This window comes from Culex quinquefasciatus, chromosome 2, assembly GCF_015732765.1.
Source record: "Culex quinquefasciatus strain JHB chromosome 2, VPISU_Cqui_1.0_pri_paternal, whole genome shotgun sequence".
NCBI lineage: Eukaryota > Metazoa > Arthropoda > Insecta > Diptera > Culicidae > Culex > Culex quinquefasciatus.
Genome location: NC_051862.1, coordinates 163291658 through 163313050, shown reverse-complemented (window position 1 = coordinate 163313050; position 21393 = coordinate 163291658). Strand labels below are relative to the sequence as shown.

General features: G+C 34.7%; 1 protein-coding gene across 6 annotated transcripts in view; it reads left to right on the top strand.

The window, feature by feature from the left end:
- LOC6037080 (cGMP-dependent protein kinase, isozyme 2 forms cD4/T1/T3A/T3B) overlaps nucleotides 1-21393 on the top strand; it is a 289426-nt gene that overhangs the window by 159500 nt on the left and 108533 nt on the right. For 5 of the 6 annotated variants that reach the window (XM_038255436.1, XM_038255435.1, XM_038255437.1 and 2 more), the window contains one exon: nucleotides 11760-11926. In XM_038255436.1, the coding sequence (XP_038111364.1) occupies nucleotides 11760-11926 (167 nt within the window). Of the gene's footprint in view, nucleotides 1-11759; nucleotides 11927-19843; nucleotides 20256-21393 lie in introns of those variants that run through there. The other variant, XM_001846979.2, reaches the window with a different exon arrangement.

Genomic DNA, 21393 nt, shown 5'->3' with positions numbered 1-21393 from the left:
CGTCCCATAAACATTCAGTGGTGTGCTTTTAATAATAATTTCCATAACGCACGCCCGTTAAGTCGTAGAATGGTTCAATTAGCATTCGCAGTCTAGGCGCCCGAAGCGCCCTCTTAAAACCTAAATCTGCAGCAAATAAGCACCGCCAGCCAGCAATCAATCAGCTGCAGGGCACTTTGGAGGTGGCCGCGACATTTCAACTATCTGACTGAGTCTAGTTTTCCACCAGTATGCGCCTTGTGTTAAAATTGTGGGTTGGACTGTAGCATGCAAAAGACAGACAGTTTTAATCCCGCACGTGTCGTCCCACTTGTCAGCGAGACATTTGCTTGATTTCAGCAGCTCTAATCTGTCAAAACTGCCATTCGGCATGTAGCAAATCTTTTTTTTTTTGCATACTGATGTGTTGGATGTATCTGCGCGTAATATTATATAACTTCGCATAATACAGCAATTCCCAATGAAAACATCACGACTCGTAAAAAAAAAGTTATCCGATAAGGCTCAAAATTGGTCTGGGGGTTTCTTGGCCGACATAATTCTTCCCCTTTTATTGATAATGACAATTTTCGTCGAATTTCGCAAAAAAAAAAAAACCATAATTATGAGGCGTTTCAACCGATTTTATCGCTCTCATTGCACTCAACATGCACAGAAAAAATGATGTTAATATTCATCAGGAAATGGTGACAGATTTTTGAGCCAAAACAAAATATGAATTTTACCTCAGAAGGTGATGAATATTCATCAGGTTCACATTTTTTTATATAATATTACTCAAAAAAGAGTTAATATTCAACCTACCGAATTTTCAACTTTCCAAAATTTAACTTATTTTCTGTGTGTGATTAGTTGTGCTTAAAGAAAAATAGTTTGAAGTTTAAAAAAACTAGCCAACACGGAGAAAAAATAGTTCCCAAAATCGTGAACAAGCGTTCATGAAAATGGGAACCACGAACAAAGTGTTCAAATGCCATGGTACGTTTTTCAAAATCGTACCATGGGATTCGAACACTTTGTTCGTGGTTCCCATTTTCATAAACGCTTGTTCACGATTTTGGGAACTCTTTTTTCTCCGTATAGCATTTGAAAAGGAACACAGAAAAAAAAGGATGGTAATATTCATCAGGTGACAGATTTTGTGTCAAAAAAATTTTATTAATTTTACCTCAGAAAATGATGAATTTTCATCAGGTTAACAGTTTTACACATTTTTTAAGGAATATTACACAAAAAAGATTTAATATTCAACCAACCAAATTTTCAACCTTCCGAAATTTTTTTTTTTTTCTGAGTATCCAAACATTTTTTAATTACAAAAAAATAGTCACATCTAAAAGTTGGAAAGATCGTGTTAAAAAATGTATAATTTACATTTTTTACAAGGAATTCCATTTTTCTTATGGCAAACATCACAGAATGGGAAAAAACTACCACTATCTAAAACACACAATTTTACTGAGCATTACTGAGTATAATATGGTGATAATAGAAAACACCGCAAGGAAAAAGCTGAAAACTGAACTTAATAAAAAAAATGTATTTTTAAAATATCGATAACTTCTTGGTACTTCACAAAATCAGAGCACTTCAATTTTAAGGATGAAAACATAGATTTTTCATGTTGACTCGTGTTCATTTTTTCCTTTTTTTTGAAAATACTATATAAAATAGAAGTTAATGCAACAAGTTGCAAAAAGAGTTTTTTTTTTTTTCAGCAGTCGTTCATTTATCCAACCGAGTTGGATAAATACGAAGAGTGCTGAAAAAAACAAATTTTGCAGCGAGTTCCAAACAACATTTTTTGCAATTCCGAAAAAAACCCGTTGAGTGAAATTTTAAGTCAAATGTTCATGTATTTTGTCAATAAGAATCGTTTGAATAAAAAAAATGTTGACAAGTGTTACTTTTCGAAACAAGTGCTGAAAAGTTCAACTTTTCAGCACCCATTTCAGTGCTGAAAAGTAGAACTTTTCAGCACTGGTATTGAAAGGTATTAATTTTCCTTTCTGTTATTTTTGGTACAGAAAAGTAGGCTATTTCGTCGTTCAAGAATGACAGGAAAAGTAATTAGTTTCACGGCGGAATTGCAAAAAGAATGTTTTGATTGCTAGATTGGTTTAATTTTTCTTAAAAAGTGTCTTTTGATAAATATTCATCAGGTTAACATCATTATTATTGCATTATTGCATTATTGCAATGTCATTGTAAATCCTCATTTAACAATGATTTCTATTGTGATCGTACAACTTTTTTATTAAATCATCAACATTTCAAATTTAAATGAAACCCGTCTCTTTTGTGTCGCTGTTCGAGTGCATGGGGTGATTGGCCATCATAATTAAATAATGGCATCAGTAGTGCGGTGCTTGTGGGGACGCGAAGTCCTGTTTTTTTCGTGTTATTTTCCGTCTCTTTTGTGTCGCTGTTCGAGTGCAGAGTGCATAATTGGCAAAGGGAGCGCGTGGTCGTAAAAAATATGCGGAGTGAAAAGTGATTTCTTTTGTGATTTTCAAAGCCCTTCCTATATCATCGTTGATCGGAAGGCACGGCGTCGGGTGGATTGTGTTTAAATTTTTCGAATAAGGTTTAATTTTTTTTTTTGCGGTGCAAAAGCCAATTCTGTATAATGAACGAAAGACGCGCTGACAATTTGGATCGTTGAGTTAATAGTGGAGCAAAATAACTGTGTGTGAGTGATTTTGTGTGTTAACCAGAAAGACCTTCCCATAGCATCGTTGCTCGGAAGGCTCGCCGACGGATCTGTTATGAAAGTCCTTCCCATAGCGTCGTAGCTCGGGAGGCATCGAGAAGCCAATACCTTATCCCACTAACCCAAAAAAAAATAATCACGTGATGCTTGAAGGAGATGCTGTGGATTCAACGGTCTCAAGCGGTATCAACAAGTATATAGCGAAAAACTATGTGCTTGATGAGTCTGCAACTTCAACTATCGGACTAACATTCCTCCCTTTCGTTGAACTGCAGGCTTCTTGGGAGGGCGCCGGTAGTGACTAATAAAGTCGGGGTCTTCAGGGGTTAAACAGTGAACGGATGGTTGGCTCCCACTGATCATTTTTGATTCATTGTTTAACTTCAGCTGATCTGTCAATAACGGAGTAGCAGCTCATTGGCAGTCAACCATGCTCATGCTCATGCTCATGCTCATCAACATTTCAAATTTAAATCATATTAAAAAAAATAGATTTTAATTATGCCTCGTACAACTTTTTTTTTGTTAATTATTCTTTAATCATTCTCAAACGTGTGTTTATTTGAATGATTCTGAATCCCGATTTTTTGGAAAATATTGGCATTTCTCTAGCATTTACAATTATTCACCGACCGCTTTAAAGTTTTTTGGGGTTATTAAATTGCGAAAATTCAATTTGAATAGTCATCGGAATTGTAAAAATTTCATCAATTTTAACCAGTACTATTCAAAATCTGCAACTGAAATCATGTTTAAGCAGGTAAAATATAAATTTTCAGAAATTTGGGAATTCAGTTGACAAAATGATTTAAGTTTTTTTACGTTTTTTATATATTTTGAAATAATTACTTCAATTACAGAAATTCTACATATATTTTCAATTAATCCGGCAATGAATTGTTGTTAGACTGTTGTACTATTAGTAAAATTGAAACATTATTATGGCAATGAAGCTATTGCACCAAGTTTACTACTTGATATATAATTACATACTATTGATTTATTCTGTAGTTTAGATTTTCCTAGAATTTTTTTTTTCATTTCTTATGCATAAGTTTGTTGCTCATTTGTTTCAATGCTAAAATTAATCTCTCTACAAATTCGCAAAAAAAAGATGAAAGATTTTTTAAGATGCTATTTTAATTAGAGCGTCTAATTTTCCGTCCCGGGAAAAAAATTCCCGGGAATTCCCGGGATTTCCCAAAAAAAAAAATATTTCCCGTTTCCCGGGAAATTTGTAAATTTTCCGGGAATTCCCGAAATTCAAGCGGAAGTATACATTTTCTTAAATTTTTGGAACTATTTTTTGAAAATGCTCTGAAAAGATAATAAATGAACAAACTCAGATCTTGCTTAATGAGTATTAAATTATTACAATTAGGTAAGCTTTTATCAGATTGATGTTACAATATTAACTCCTTACCTCCAAATAAAAATTGAGGATTTTTTACACTCTTGTTTACCATGATAAAATGAGATGAAAATCGAATTTGTGCAAAATGAATTAATTCTTTTTAGTACTAAAGAAATTTCAATTTGAAGTAAAAGAATTATGGAGCGCTGGTGCAACTTCAGGTCAGAGAGTTAAATGTGAAAAATTGTGAAAAAATAACTTTTTGTGGAATGATGTTAATTTATCGAATAATTTAAATCATGTTGCATACTAATACAAAAAAATCATTAAAAATTTACTTTCTATTGTTTGTTCTCAAAAAATGCAAAAATATAATCAAAGCTTGCTTCAAATATTTGAAAACATTGGGTTGTTTGGAGTAAAACCAACACTAAAAGGCTTTACCATTTGTTCAAGAGCTGAAACCAGTATTGGTCATTGAAAACATAATTTCTGCATGTTTTTTTTCTCATTTCAATAAACTGGTCACAGAGGCAAGTTTAAAATTTCTCATCAAAAAATACCAAAATACATTTTCTTGTAGTTGAATGATTTTTTTTCATGCAGTCAAGCTGTTAAATGATCTTGAGACTTATTTAAACCATTGATGTTGATGTCCTTTACAATTTTGTTGCATAATATTAATTAAAACCAAGATCCTAACAATTTTCAATCAATTTAAAATTTCCCGGAAATTGACTGAAAATTTCCCGTTTCTCGGGAAATTTGTAACCCCGGGAAATTGGACGCTCTAATTTTAATGGGAAAGGTGCAGTATATTTATAGATAAATTTAGTGCATCTTCCAATGTTGCTTTTGATCCACTAAAAAATGTGTTGCAATTGATGTTTACAGTATTTTTTTTAAATGAAACGTGTGAAAAATCTTCACTTTGAGTTTCCTTGATTTATTTTATAAATCAACATTTTTGGATGACACATGCAAAATAAAATTTTCATTTCTAACTGCATTTAAATGCCAACAATTAAATGAAAGTAAAATCTGCCGCCACTAAATCATACAGACAAATGATCTGAAAAAAGGCAAAACGCTACTTTACGACATTTTAACGATTATAGATGAGTGTGGTAGCGATTCATAGGCAAATGAAACAGTTGCCGCTAATCGTTTGCTGTGATCGCGAGTGGGCCCACGTGGGTTTATGGAAATGTGCCCGAATGATGAATTTTACGACCGTGACGTTTTCCACCGAGTGATTAGCCGGTGGTGGGGCTCACAGGGCTAATAACAATGATGTTTTATTGCCCACTTTTTCCATGAGAAGGTGACGGTGAGATTTGAGGTGAGATCTGTCAAAAATTGTGTGTTTTGCCTGTAGTGTTTTATGCAATTACAGTAAAATTAAACAAATGTTGATTTGAAGAGTTGCAGAATAACTTTTGAATTTTTACAAAGTATCCAACAAATTGAACGCCGTTCAAAATCATCTTATGAACATCAAGTCCAACGTGTTTGTCTGCGTGTGTTTGTAGGTTCATGTGTGTGCTTTGGCTAATGAAAATGTTAGGGCTATTTTACGGTGACAAGTCGCGACTGCCGTTGCCGCGTTGAGTCCGCGACGAGGGCATGCAAATGCGCTCGCCAAAGTGTATGAATATGAATTAGCAAAATGCAATTCGCGTAACATGCTCGATCACCAGCGACTCCTCCTCCTCCAGATGACAGCACCGCGCGCCGGGTTGTCAAACCCCCTATTTGATGCATTGAGGTCCAAAGGTGTTGTTACAGTCATGTCGCGTGTGGGGTTACACTCAGTTTCCTTTTAAAAAGTTTCGATTTTATTCGAGGTCTTCGTTGATTCTCTTTGCAACCGAGTGCACTACAAATACGGGGGCAGATTTTATGGTTGTAAAATGCGCACGAGAGCCATAAAAGGTGAAGAATGGGATCGCGCGACTTGGGCCACGACCTGAGTCAACTTGGGCCTCCGCGGAGTTCTATAGCTGGAAGGTACAGACGGTCCGTCGTCGTCGTCGTCGTCTGGGGGATGTGTGGGCTTTCGCCGTCGACGAGATCTCCAGACAGACAGACAGATGGTGTGAAGTAGATGTCACGGAGTTGTGAAAATGTTCTTGTTCTTGTACCACGCCATGCCAGATCTCGCACCGGGGTGCTAATGATTGCTAATTTTATGATTGATTGTTTCGCGCCCCAACTCTGTGGGTCGTGGGAGCAGACGGGATCATCGAGATAGGGTGAGAAGGTTAGGGTGACGATGAATGGTTTGTGACCTTGTTTGATTTGTATTTTTAAAGAAAACAATAGAATTTTTTAAACGATATTGAACGATACACGGAGAAAAAAGAGTTCCCAAAATCGTGAACAAGCGTTCATGAAAATGGGAACCACAAACAAAGTGTTCAAATCCCATGGTACGATTTCCAAAAACGTACCATGGGATTTGAACACTTTGTTTGTGGTTCCCATTTTCATGAACGCTTGTTCACGGTTTTGGGAACTCATTTTTCTCCGTGTAGTGAGACTACTTGGAAAATCAATCAAACAATCAAAAGGTTAGGATTTGTTTAATTAAAGTTAATGTTAACTTGTAGATCTTGAATAGTAATCATACACTGGTATTGATGAAGTCGCGTGGTTGTTCATCGCGTGACAAACGAATGTTTCTAATCAATTGGTTCCCATTGACCCGTCACACACCGGTGAGAACTTCGGCATTCCTTTCTCGCCATACCTTCATGCAAAGAGGTAATAGCTGTCGTAATATTAATTCTAAGCTGCAATTACAAGTCGGGGACCTCTCAATGGTTCGGCCCACTCATCATAATCAGACCTTTTACGGCTATCCGTGACAATCCGTGTGGATTCCTAGCGTCTCGTCACGACACGACAAGTTAGTCTGACTTGGACCAGTTGGCCTGGTTTGTCCTGAGCGTCGTCTGGGAAGCGATTAAACTAATCGTTATTTAATTTGTGTGCGCGTGGTTGCGTTTAATGCAAACAATGTAATTAACATCGGCGCGCTAGCGACACTCACGCGACTTTAAATTACACGATCTGAGAGTTGTAATCCGACGATATTTGAATCTAGCATAATGCCAAGATCTGTAATTGACTTGAAAACAATATTTCAATATTGCAACAATACGCCAATTTCAAAGCATTGTCAAGCTTTCAGCTAAACATTCTTTAATTTCAACACTCATTAAGTTTATCGCAAAGTTGGCACGGCCCACATCCTCAAGTTGGCTGAGGGTCTCCTCTGCACGTCTAACAGGATCGCCTATCTAACGGCTAGAAGGTATACCGCATATCAAACGAGCCCCAACTCGATGAATAGTTTAATATTTGCGATACCAGAAGGTCCTTCACCTGTTAGCGCGACGGAATGTGATTAGCAAACTTCCACAGTGAGGCTTCGTTTTCATTAAATTTAAAACTGTTTGTACCTAATCGTTAAATTTCGAGATTTTTTTCATTGAAATTGCGTATTTAAAAAAAAAACAACTTTTTAAGACGTCCATCAAGCACAGTTCTACACGAAGGCTCACTGTAAAGAGCGTGAGAAAAACTAATACCTCTTATGAATGAATACTAAACCAATCGCCCACTAATTTCCTCTTCGTAGACATGTTCGACGAGATGTTTGCATTCTGATTAGCGTAGTGGAACAAGAATTTATTGTAAATTGAAATTTATTTTTCAGCAAAATAAATATGGCATGGATTTTTTTGTTATAACCGAAAAATATAGTGTCTGTAGGTTACTGCAGATTCTCAAAGTACATATCATTTTCCAATTTAATGTCTCTACACTTGACAAATGAAAAAATATTCAAGAGACCAATCTATATTTTTGCATTGGATTTTTTTTTTATTTGCAGTTTGCCGTAAAATCGACTTCTCAGTTTTTTTTTACTAGCGTTTCACAACCTGTGAAGAATTTGACTATTCTAATCTAATATGTATAATGACTTCACATCACTTCAAAAATGATCTTAATTGTACAAGGAGTCGAGAAATCGGGAAAAGTCTGGAATTTGTCATATTCCGCAAAAAAATCTGGAAAAATGCAAATGTTTGCGATTTTTCTGTTGACAGTGTGCAATCCAAAGCATATTTATTTGAAAGTTATTTTCTATCTTTTGAATAATTTTGTGATATTTTCTTCACTTTTTAATTCAATTAAACTCAATTCGTTTGAACACTAAACTTCACACACAATTTCACTATATACACCCAAACGAAAAATATATCTCAAAATCTGCAACAGTGGATTTGCTACAGAAAATGTCATATTTTATAACATTTTTGCAGCAAGCCCCTAGATCATTTTGCCCGCGTGTAAAAATTTCAGCGATCTGCAGTTGTCACCAACACATATAACGCTGGCCCATCCCCGAACAACACTCCAAAAAGAAGTATATGTTGGTGCTCTTTCACTCACTTTTCATCAAGCGTCCATGGCGCGGTGGTAGCGTGTCAGATCAATAACCAAGAAGTTGGTGGTTCAATCCTCGTTCTGTTATGGGTTTTTTTTTGTGAAATACAACCAAAAAGCCGTCGGTAATGTCGATAATAATGAATAAAGGTATTTGCATGAACACTGTGATATTTTGACTGATTTGAAAACTGTCATCAGATTATCCGAAAACATTTATATATGAAAGAATCTAAAATTTCGTTATTTTCAACTGATTGCTATTGAAATTAAGCAACAGAAACCTAATGTTTGATTACGTTAGTTATTTTTTAGTATTTTTTTTAAATTTGTTGTTATGTATCTTTTTATTAAAAATGTTAAAAGTTTTGTCTAATTTGAGTACATAATTGGCAAAGGGAGCGCGTGGTCGTAAAAAATATTCGGAGTGAAAAGTGATTTGTTTTGTGTGTGCCTTTTGTTTCGCATTTTTGTCGTGAATTGTGCGCTGCGAGGAGAAAATTACCCTCCGAAAATGCAGCGTCATCAGAGCATAATTGGCAAAGGGAGCGCGTGGTCGTAATAAAAAAAATATTCGGAGTGAAAAGTGATTTTTTTGTGTGTGCCTTTTGTTTCGCATTTTTGTCGTGAATTGTGATATAGTTTTCGATAAAAACGATCTAAGTTCGTTAGGTTTATCGCGCAGCAAAATTATTTTGATTCATTAAGAACGTCGTGTGGTGCGCGAGTCTTTTTGTGTTGAAAAGACCTTCCCATAGCTCCGTAGCTCGGAGGGCTCGACGTCGGTTGTTTGTGTGTTAAGCCCTCTCCATAGCATCGTAGCTCGAGAGGCAACGAAAATCAATACCTTATCTAGCTAACAGAAAGAAGATCGGAAGGCACTTGATGATTGAGTTCGTCGCGTCTATTCCGTTGCAAATTCATGAACTAAATGATTATATAATTAAAAATCAGACTACGCTATCATTGCAGCATTGCGTTTAACACCTCATTTTATAAATAAATATTATTTGGTTTTATCTTTCCACAGCCGGCTGTCTAAGATTAAACCATTTCATTTAAAATTTAACAACAGTTAAACGGGAAATGTCTCATCCGCAGCAACCGATTGTTTGCCTTGAGAATAAAATATAATACCTTTCAACAAACACTATGATTTTGGGTCGCATCATCATCTTCTATGATGAATCCTGACCAAACACCCTATCCTACTAACCAATTTTCAGGTTCCTGGCGCTTGTGGGGTGTAAGCACAGAGTAAATCAGCTGCCCTAGTAGCAACCTGCGCTAACTAACATTCCCGTCCCTAAAAATCGAGATTTACAAACTGACATGGTGGGCGCCGTTGGTGGCCAATGACTGCTACCTATTCGCAACTGATCTTGTTTTGGCAATCATGGTGTTTTATCTTTTCAGCGCATTCATACATGCTGTTGATAAGGGAAACACCACTAGTTCGTCGAAGCCTATAATCAGTAGTGCTGAAAGGATATTACGGTTCTGTTCAGCAACGGAGGGGCAACCATGGGTGATCTCTCATGCTCATGCTCATGCTCATGTTAGTTATTTTTTAGTATTTTTTTTAAAAATTTGTTGTTATGTATCTTTTTTATTAAAAATGTTAAAAGTTTTGTCTAATTTATTTAGAAATTATTTTCGGAGGTAGGGGAAATTCTCGTATGTTTGGCAGGTTAAGCACTCGCTCCTAACTCCATCCAATTGGCTGATTTTCACTATTTAAACAAGTAATTTTGCAAAACTTTTGATAGAAACTAGCTTGCTCACTTCTTATTGAGCTATTTATCACTCGATATCAGTTGAAAACGCTTTTAATTGGCTTTAATTGAATGTCAAAGTTCTGACCTGCCAACATTAGAGGCACGCTGGAATTAGATGCTGTTCCCCTAGATGTTCACTTTTTCATTTAAAGTTTTCGCAATATTTTTTTGGTGAACTATTATTTGAAGTTCTGGAAAATTCGAGAACATACTAAATATGTTTTTTAAATGTATGACTTACCAATTGTTTGCTTTGTCTGATTTTTTTTTACAAATGACCAAAAGTTTTTATTTTAACTAGCAAATGAATTGTGAAAAAATCGTGAAAACTAAAACAAAAAATAACTTATAACGCAAATTTGGGTAGTAAGTTACCAAATGTATCTGCTTCCCTAGTTTCTTCACCTGTAAATTATTCTGTTTTCTTTGATTGATTTTTCAAGAACAAAAATAGTCATATTTTCAAACGATAACGACATTGAAATTTCCAAGATTAAAGAATCAATTTAGGTTTGTGATGTTAAAAAGTAAAAAACTTGTGAAATTTGACATAAATACTTACAAATTAAAAAAAAAACGAAAAAGGGTAAAATAATGCATTTTGAACGCATTTGAAATGTTGAGATTATAAAAATCTGAAAATTGTTATTTCAAAGGTTGAGAGCCGAATGGGTAGGTTGAATCAACAATGTTCATAAGATAAAATTGTACACGCAAAAAAAAATAAGAGTTCGCGTAAACGTGAACAGAGTTCATGCCAACGGGAACCAGGAAGAAAACTGTTCAAATTTTATGGTGCAAAATTCAAAATTGCTGTCAATCAACACATAGAATTCAATGTTTGCCCAATGTTTGTATGATTTGATCATAATCATTTACTGGTTTACCGTATGCTTGGTTATCCTTTTACACATCCTTTTTCTTGTTATCAAGGTAATTTTGAACAGCTTTTGCGTTGCAAAAGATTAAATTTTCTGAAAATTTTAACTTGAAAATTACCTAAACTCGAAAACGGTTCATTTTATGAAAATTCAAAGAAGTCCAAATCAACGAAAAACAAATTTTACATCGAAAAACGATTTTTGATAGCTTTTTCGGCTAAAATTTAAACTTTTAAAACTAAAATTTAAACTCTTAAAGCTAAAAACTAAACTCCGTCATACAGCAAAGCTCAAAAGCATGCACATTTTTTAGACTTTTATGAAAAAAATCATTGATGCAAAATGACTTTTTTGGTTCAAAGAATCGATGGAAAAAAAATCATCCCAAAAAATTAACACATTAATTAAAAAGGTTTTTTTTCTGTGAAATTCTAGAGAACTGCCAAAGAGTATTTCCCTTCTCTGTGGAACTGCTCTTCTTTTAAACATCAGTCTTGACGTTTGCTACTTACTACTGATTTATTTAAAAAAATATAATTAAGTTTGTACTAATTACTCCATTTTCTCCGCCACAGATCCCGCGAAATCATCAAATCCGCCATCCTGGACAATGACTTCATGAAGAACCTGGAGATGACGCAGATCCGCGAGATCGTGGACTGCATGTACCCGGTACAGTACGGCGCCGGCAGCTTGATCATCAAGGAGGGCGATGTGGGCAGCATAGTCTACGTTATGGAAGGTAAGTGCAAAAAGCTCTTCGTTTGTGGATGGCAAGCTCGAAAGCTTGCTCTGCTGTTGGGGTGGTTGTCTACCTTTGGGGGTTTAATCATTTTGTGAAGTGGGTACAACTCGCAGAGTGGATCGCATTGGGTAGCTTTCGGTCGTGACTAAGTTGATGCTATCTTGGTGCTTAAGTAATGGTTGACGATTATTTTATCGTCTTGTTTGCAAAGCTTACACCTCGCACCTTCCTCGCTGCATTTTTCTTTTCATTTTTTTTCGTCGTCTAGACGTCCCAAGACAGTTGGCAGTTGGCGAAGAGGAAGTGAAGATAGCTCCGTGAGGTTCATAAATTAACACTGGATGCTAAATGACTCAACCGATGTTGGCAGTAACGTTTGTCTAACCTTAAGCCAATAGAATCGTGAGATGATCATCTACAGCGCGATACATCAAGCGCGATCTTTGCGAAGAAACCAACCAACGTCGAAGGATTGGTGAATAATGTGAGTGATGAAAAGCGCCGATAGAACCATTTGTTTCGAGAGAGGCTTTTCGCTTTCTATGAACTTGAGCTTTTGCAGCCGTACAGCTATTGGATAGATCTCTACGGTGAAGGGGATGCTGCAAATGCCACCAGGAAGCGTTCGCCGTATGATGTTGGATAGTTTGCTGGCTAATGGAGGCTTCCGATCCTTCGCACGGGTTATTATTCAATTTGGTTTGATTTGGAACTTGACTGTTGGCATTAGCTGCGGCGAGTGGTTATTTTTAGTAGAGATGCATTCTTGAGTTGCATAACTCGTGGGAAATATTTCAATTTAAGATTGTTTGCAAAATATAGTAGACAGTTTTTTACTTTGAATATGAATTAAATTTAAATTCAATATCGCAATAATCGAATATTAAAATTCGCGACTCACCGCAAACATCAACAAAGCTAAAATGCCGAAGGATAAGTAATAATATCAATTTGCTGAACAGCTAATTAACCTAATCCGTATCACCTGGCAAGCATCTCGAGTTTCCAGTCCACGTGGCACTCCGTCTACCGACGCCTGCTGTTTCTCCATTACGTAACGCGATATCTTCTCGATAGCTGATTAATCTGCCATCTTTCTCGGATTCCACCCACCCGCCTCACTCCCCAGGGTCTAATGGCATCAAATGAAATTTATGACCGCACAACACAAAACAGCTCAATTCATTTTACGCTAGACTGACCAATACCTTGCCTTGTGATATCTTCAACATTGAATCAATGATAAAACCGAAATGCAAATTATTGCGGAAACCAGGCGAGGCCGGTGCCATTACGATGAGGCAGCATAAAAAAGCATGCAAACATGCTGATGTTGCGTCTCCCCTGAACATGACTTAAATGTCGGCGCAACATGGTCGGAACTTTACCGATTGGTACGAGCCGCCAAGCCTATAGACAAGCACAAATTTTGCTAATGAGTTGCTTCCGAACTACACAGTTAAAAATGATGCAAATTTACAGTATGTAAAAAAAGTATTTACACCCCTTGGGCACTATGTACATATTGTGATGAAACATCTAAACAATTTAATGTTAACAGAAACCTAGTACTACGTTTTGTTCAGAAACTCATGCCAGACATTTTGCTACAAAAAGCTCATGAAAAGATGATTTCTATAAAAAGTTATATAACAAATACTATTACGAAAATAAAAAAGGTGCAAAAAAAGTTTGTACACCTTTCGAAAAATTTACATAAATAATGTTATTTGTTGACAAATCACCATAAATCCAGTCTCCCAACTCCAAATAGGCATTTTTGACTGATTAAAAAAATAATTTGGATTGAATATAAAGTTTACTAACTACTTAGTATAAAAGTTTATATAACTCTGGAAATTCTATATAAAACTTATCTTAACTTAATTTTGAAATCTTCTAATTCAACTAAATGTCAATATATTACCATAGAATTGCTAAATAAACATTTTGGAGTGAGTATAACACCGTTTTGGGGTATTTGTATCGATAGAATAGATTTTCGTTGGAATTTCGTACCAACCCGGAATTACGTCGTCGGAAAATCCGCCGGCATCTGAACCGGTCCACAATTCACAAGTCAACCTATGTGGCATCAGAAAGGGCATAAAATTTCCGATCTTTTGATACCCATACATCCAGGTTTTCTATAAAACCCACGTTTTTAAATACCTAAGCAAAAACGTTGTTATGGTTTCGTTTGAGCAACCTGTCAAAAATGTATGGAATTTCGTAATTTTTGTTCTCGTGGATCAAACTTACTTTTTGCCCAGGTATTTAAAAACGTAGGTTTTGAAGAAAACCTAGATGTTTGGGTATCAAAAGATCGGAAATTTTATGCCCTTTCCGATTCCACATAGGTTGACTTGTGATTTGTGGACCGGTTCGGATGCCGGCGGATTTTCCGACGACGTAATTCCGGGTTGTTACGAAATTCCAACGAAAAATCTATTCTAGCGATACAAAGACCCCCAAAACGGTGTTATACCCACTCCCAAATGTTTATTTTGCAATTCTATGGTAATATATTGACATTTAGTTGAATTAGAAGATTTCAAAATTAAGTTAAGATAAGTTTTCTATAGAATTTCCAGAGTTATATAAACTTTTATACTAAGTAGTTAGTAAACTTTATATTCAATCCAAATTATTTTTTAATCAGTCAAGGATGCCTATTTGGAGTTGGGAGACTGGATTTATGGTGATTTGTCAACAAATAACATTATTTATGTAAATTTTTCGAAAGGTGTACAAACTTTTTTTGCACCTTTTTTATTTTCGTAATAGTATTTGTTATATAACTTTTTATAGAAATCATCTTTTCATGAGCTTTTTGAAGCAAAATGTTTGGCATGAGTTTCTGAACAAAACGTAGTCCTAGGTTCCTGTCAAACTTTAAATTTTTTACATGTTTCATCACAAAATGTGCATAGTGCCCAAGGGGTGTAAATACTTTTTTTACATACTGTACATCCTTTCAATGTAATTTTACACAAATGTTATATTACCATGATTTTTTTACAGTTTATTCACGCTTGCATGTCGTACTAGAAAGACACCTTCGGTAGTTGTGTTTCCCAAAATCGATAGATCTGTGATGTTTTTCGTTCCAAGACCCTCCCTCGCACACACAACGCCACGAATCCATTCACTTTTCAGTGAATCGTTCATGTTTTTTGTTCGATGTACAGAAATAGAGGCAGTAATCATACGCGCGTTGAACTGCTTGGGAACGACGCACAGCACGAAGAGCTTGGACTTTTGAAGGTTGTCCAGCGTAGATTTCTTCTCACTCACTGTAGACTTCTTGTACCGCACTTAAAAACATGAAAGCATTGTGGCGCGATCTGGGCAGAGTTCTGAGCTGTGGCCTCTGACTTTTTGGAGGTTCGCAAAATACTACATTAGTGACTTTGATTATTTTTGCTCACAACCAATTTGTCCATTTGTTTGTGTGATTACTTCTTGATTTGCATGGGAAACCAATCTAGAGAGCGGTTCGTCGCTTCATCGAAGTCTCTCGCACGTCCTTGAGCCTGGAAGCACCTTTGCGTCGCGTCCAAAGTTGTTCTTCCCATTGTGTAAGAGTCCTTCCAGGGTCTACCGTTTTTGTTGAACCACTCTATTCTACCTGGCAGATTGAGAAAAAAAAGAACAACTAAAAGAAGCAGCCGGTTTGGAAGGTCGCAGGAAATGGAAGAATCGAATCACCAAGTTTTGTTCGACGATGGTTTTGATTTGAATGAGTGGCGACATGGATTTCCCTCGAACTTGGTTCGTGCGCGCGAGCAGTGGTAATCCGTAAAATTAGAACGTGTTTTAGTTGTTGAAGGAATGCGCAAATTTCAAGGCATTCGCGAAGATGAGTTTTGGTTAAGGGTGCAGATGGTCACATTATATAAAACATGGTTTGTGTTTTTTAAACGATTATATTGTCTTTTTAATAAGGGCAAAACTAAAAACTAAAAACTAAAAACTAAAAACTAAAAACTAAAAACTAAAAACTAAAAACTAAAAACTAAAAACTAAAAACTAAAAACTAAAAACTAAAAACTAAAACTAAAAACTAAAAACTAAAAACTAAAAACTAAAACTAAAAACTAAAAACTAAAAACTAAAAACTAAAACTAAAAACTAAAAACTAAAAACTAAAAACTAAAAACTAAAAACTAAAAACTAAAAACTAAAAACTAAAAACTAAAAACTAAAAACTAAAAACTAAAACTAAAAACTAAAAACTAAAAACTAAAAACTAAAAACTAAAAACTAAAAACTAAAAACTAAAAACTAAAAACTAAAAACTAAAAACTAAAAACTAAAAACTAAAAACTAAAAACTAAAAACTAAAAACTAAAAACTTAAAAAAAACTAAAAACTAAAAACTAAAAACTAAAACTAAAAACTAAAAACTAAAAACTAAAAACTAAAAACTAAAAACTAAAAACTAAAAACTAAAAACTAAAAACTAAAAACTAAAACTAAAAACTAAAAACTAAAAACTAAAAACTAAAAACTAAAAACTAAAAACTAAAAACTAAAAACTAAAAACTAAAAACTAAAAACTAAAAACTAAAAACTAAAAACTAAAAACTAAAAACTAAAAACTAAAAACTAAAAACTAAAAACTAAAAACTAAAAACTAAAAACTTAAAACTTAAAACATAAAACATAAAACATAAAACATAAAACATAAAACATAAAACATAAAACATAAAACATAAAACATAAAACATAAAACATAAAACATAAAACATAAAACATAAAACATAAAACATAAAACATAAAACATAAACATAAAACATAAAACATAAAACATAAAACATAAAACATAAAACATAAAACATAAAACATAAAACATAAAACATAAAACATAAAAAAACATAAAACATAAAACATAAAACATAAAACATAAAACATAAAACATAAAACATAAAACATAAAACATAAAACATAAAACATAAAACATAAAACATAAAACATAAAACATAAAACATAAAACATAAAACATAAAACATAAAACATAAAACATAAAACATAAAACATAAAACATAAAACATAAAACATAAAACATAAAACATAAAACATAAAACATAAAACATAAAACATAAAACATAAAACATAAAACATAAAACATAAAACATAAAACATAAAACATAAAACATAAAACATAAAACATAAACATAAAACATAAAACATAAAACATAAAACATAAAACATAAAACATAAAACATAAAACATAAAACATAAAACATAAAACATAAAACATAAAACATAAAACATAAAACATAAAACATAAAACATAAAACATAAAACATAAAACATAAAACATAAAACATAAAACATAAAACATAAAACATAAAACATAAAACATAAAACATAAAACATAAAACATAAAACATAAAACATAAAACATAAAACATAAAACATAAAACATAAAACATAAAACATAAAACATAAAACATAAAACATAAAACATAAAACATAAAACATAAAACATAAAACATAAAACATAAAACATAAAACATAAAACATAAAACATAAAACATAAAACATAAACATAAAACATAAAACATAAAACATAAAACATAAAACATAAAACATAAAACATAAAACATAAAACATAAAACATAAAACATAAAACATAAAACATAAAACATAAAACATAAAACATAAAACATAAAACATAAAACATAAAACATAAAACATAAAACATAAAACATAAAACATAAAACATAAAACAACAGTAACCTTCAAAATCCAGTATCCTGCGTATGAAGTGCCGTATGATTAATGTTTGTAAAATTGGAACAGTCATAAAATCTTTGTTCCATTATATTTGTTATGTTTTTTTTTAACTTAAAATCATAGAATTCGCTCATTACCGTTGATTGATGATCTACACTTCAAGCTAAACAAGGACAGCAGATTTTTGTAAAAGCTTATGCAATAATAATTATATTTTTTTGCTATTTATTGTTTTTGGGATTTTAAATGAACCACAATTTTAATTAAATGTGATTAAAATTAAAAAAAGTTTCGTTATAACATCTTTCTATAATTATGTTTTTTATTTGACATGACCACAAAAGTCTTTGAATCTGTCTTTAAAATACAAGAAATGAAAACAAATAAAATGATACCAATCTGGGTGCTGAATAGTGGTTCGCAAAACGGCCTCAATTTTGAACTGTCAAAGTGGAACCAATTGACTGTTCGCCAAAAGTAGAGAGTATTATTATCGTTTTTTTTTTTTTTTGCAAGAATAAAAAATGTGTGGCTTCTGAGGACTAGGAGATGAAGTCAACAAATCATAAAAAAGGAAACGAGATGGTCATTTTTAATAATTATGAATGGCTGTATCCACCCAAAAGCTATATTTATTGTTTGATTTTGTTTGAAAACCTGGTTTAGTGATAATCTTCTCTGATTGTTGGATCAGCTTCGCTAGATTTAGCGATGTTTTTTCGCTGGACCAGAGAAAGCTGCAGGATTCCAAAATCAGCCAGGGAATTTATCTGCGACATCGTAGAATGACAATCTCGCCGCAGTTCTTCGTCGTCCTTAAAAAAGAAAAATCTCTTCTAACCGATCGAAACGCGACATTTTTTTTCTGCAAAAAAAAGTCAAAAACTAGATAAAATAAAACACATACTACTGATTATAAAACAGCTCATTTACCAGCAAAAAAAAAGTCATGCTTGTGCTTGAACAGCCTCCTACTTTGTAGATGTAAACAAAGTGGGATCATTCGATAATCACGTTACGCATTCTCTCTATTCATCACCCAGATACCAATCTATGTAAAATTTTGGAAATGTTTATGTTTAGCTTTGACTCCTGTCTTAAATTGTTTCTTTCGTCCTAATTTGCTCCTGATGCCGGTGTAATATTGTCCCAGGGATTCCCAGGATGGAAGTACTAATCCTATGATATTCAACGATTTCCTTAGATCAGTGCATTAAAATAACAGCATTTATCAAAAATTTCACCTACAAAGCATGTTTGGTAATAAAAATAGTTTTCAATTTACACAGAAAAAAAACAATTCCCGTAATCGTGAATTCGGTTCGTGAATTTTATTCAATTTATTCATGAGAAATTCATCGAGAATTTACTTTTTTCCGTGTAGGATCTTGTCGAAGACACTAGCCACGAGTTGTTGAGTAAATATCTGTATAATCTCACGATGTTTGAAGTGTCACATGGCCCATTTATGTTATTTTGCTTGATTTATTTATTTATTTTTTGAAGCACATTCCAGTTAAAGTAAATCAAGGTCATGTGAACTGATTGCAACTTCATTATATTGACCCATTAATTAACTTAAACGAACTGAATCAATGTTAACATGTCAAAACTAATCGAATTAATTTATGCCAAAATTAAAAAAAATCAATGAGCTAACAAAACTTCACAATCGCATGAAAAAATGCAGCAATCGAAACAAATTTTCCAAACACGCACACGCCTGTTTTCCGCCCTAATCGAACAATTTAAGCCGTACAAAACACAATTCGGAAAGCGTTTTCCCCGCCGAACCCATTCCGACACGACCAACTCCGGAGTCTTATCATGCTTGAACGAAAACCCATGTCCACATGCTTCTCTTCTTTTGCGCCGTCAAACTCCGTCACGATTCGCGTGTTCGAAATGCAACTGACCGACACCTCTTCGTTTTGCGCTTTTCGATTTCGCTCACTGCAAGCCTCTCCCTCACCTTCGGGAGTCCGAACCTCTCCGAAAAGCAAAACTCTCACTCTCGTTTGAGCGCGTTCCGACCTCAAACCACGTGCAGAGCCCGCTTCGCTGCACAAAACAGCTGTTTGCGCTCGCTCTCTCCGCTCTCTCAGAGCCTACTTCGTCGGCACGTTGGATCTTGTTTTGTTGATGTTTTGTTGTGATCGCGCGCACCCGCAGTTGAGTGCGGAACTCCGTCGGATTAGGGTCGTTGAATCTCCGCGAGCGGACTCCTTTTTTGTGCACGTTTCGTGTTGTCGTCAAGTCGCGCGCGCGCGGCTGTAGCAGACTGCGCGGACAAGATCTGATCGCGTACGCGTGTGCAAGACACCTCAAGGTAGAGACACAAAGACTTGTGCGGTAGAGTCAGACGGCGCGGGATTCCTGTTTTTTTTTTTTCGTTGCTCGGTTGTTCGCTTCGGATTGTCGTTAATTTATGGTAACAGGAGCGATCGAGTCCGACCTCTTCAAGGCCTTTTCGGTGGGATCGCGTGGAGTTTCTCCGCACACCTTGAAAGAGACCCCCTTATTATGTAAATCAACCCCCAATTTCGAGCGGTGTTTTCCCTTTTTTGCGCTATCTCCGAGTGTAAGTTTCGAAGGAAAACCTGATTTGGGAGAAAATCAAACCCAATGGGTGATCAATGGGTATCGCTCGGATCAAGTTTCTTCCAGTATAAAGAAATCGGTGTCACATTTGGCACACCGCGATGTTGTGAAGATTCGCTGTTTTGTCTACACGGACGGCTTGTTTAGGGAAAACAACACCCGATCGTCTTCGACGACTTCTTCAAACGGCTACGCAGTGTGAAAGTTAATCGACAATTATAGTAACAGTACTAGTGAAACCTTCAAGTCCGCGATAGCTCCAAGTCGCGAAGCAGTGATTGTGGCTTTGCCGAAGGTATCCCAGGTTTGGAAAGGAAGACAACAGAGCCGCAGATAAGGCCTGGAGTTTGAAAGTGCGAAGACTGCGTCGCGTAGACGAAAAAAAAAAGAAGAAGTGTTTGGAAGAGGAGGTCTCTACGGTGAACGGAGGAAGGAGCTGGAAGCTAGACGACACCGAAGTCAAGGCTTCCGAAGTGACGTGCAAAGCTGGACGCGGTTGATGTTTTGCCCTTTGGGAGTTGAATTACTGCATGGCTTGAAGAGAGTTGTTGTTGTCTGTGAAGTGCGGGCCGTGCAGTGTAGGGGAGAGTGGGGAGACTTGATCCCCTTTTTTTGTATCGCACAAAACTCTGTCAATTTCTCACAAAACTATAAACTTTTTGCATGAGTTGAAAGCTTAAACATTCATCTATGTTTGGCTAATGAGGGTATATAATCAGATTAACTCTTCGAATCATGCCAAGCGTTTTAAAAAAATATGTTAAACGGGCATTTTAAAAATGTTAGGGGTAACATGATCCCCCTTTCAACATTCTGAAGAAATCTTAAGCAAAATGTTTCTTATTCATCCAAACTTTTAATTCTCTATAAGTTACAGCAATTTCACATAAAACCTGTACGTTTGTGTTCAAAATATAACAAGTTTAGTATGTAAAATATTTAAAAACTTAAAATATTATTTTTTCGACCAAAATTAAGCATGTTAACAAAAGCTGGAAATTTTTGTTTACAAAATTTTTGAAAAAGGTACAAACTGCAGTAAGTTATGTACAACTATACTAAAGGAAACCATGTATGAAAACCCAGCCCAATTATTTAATCTTGAGGCAGATTCCAGT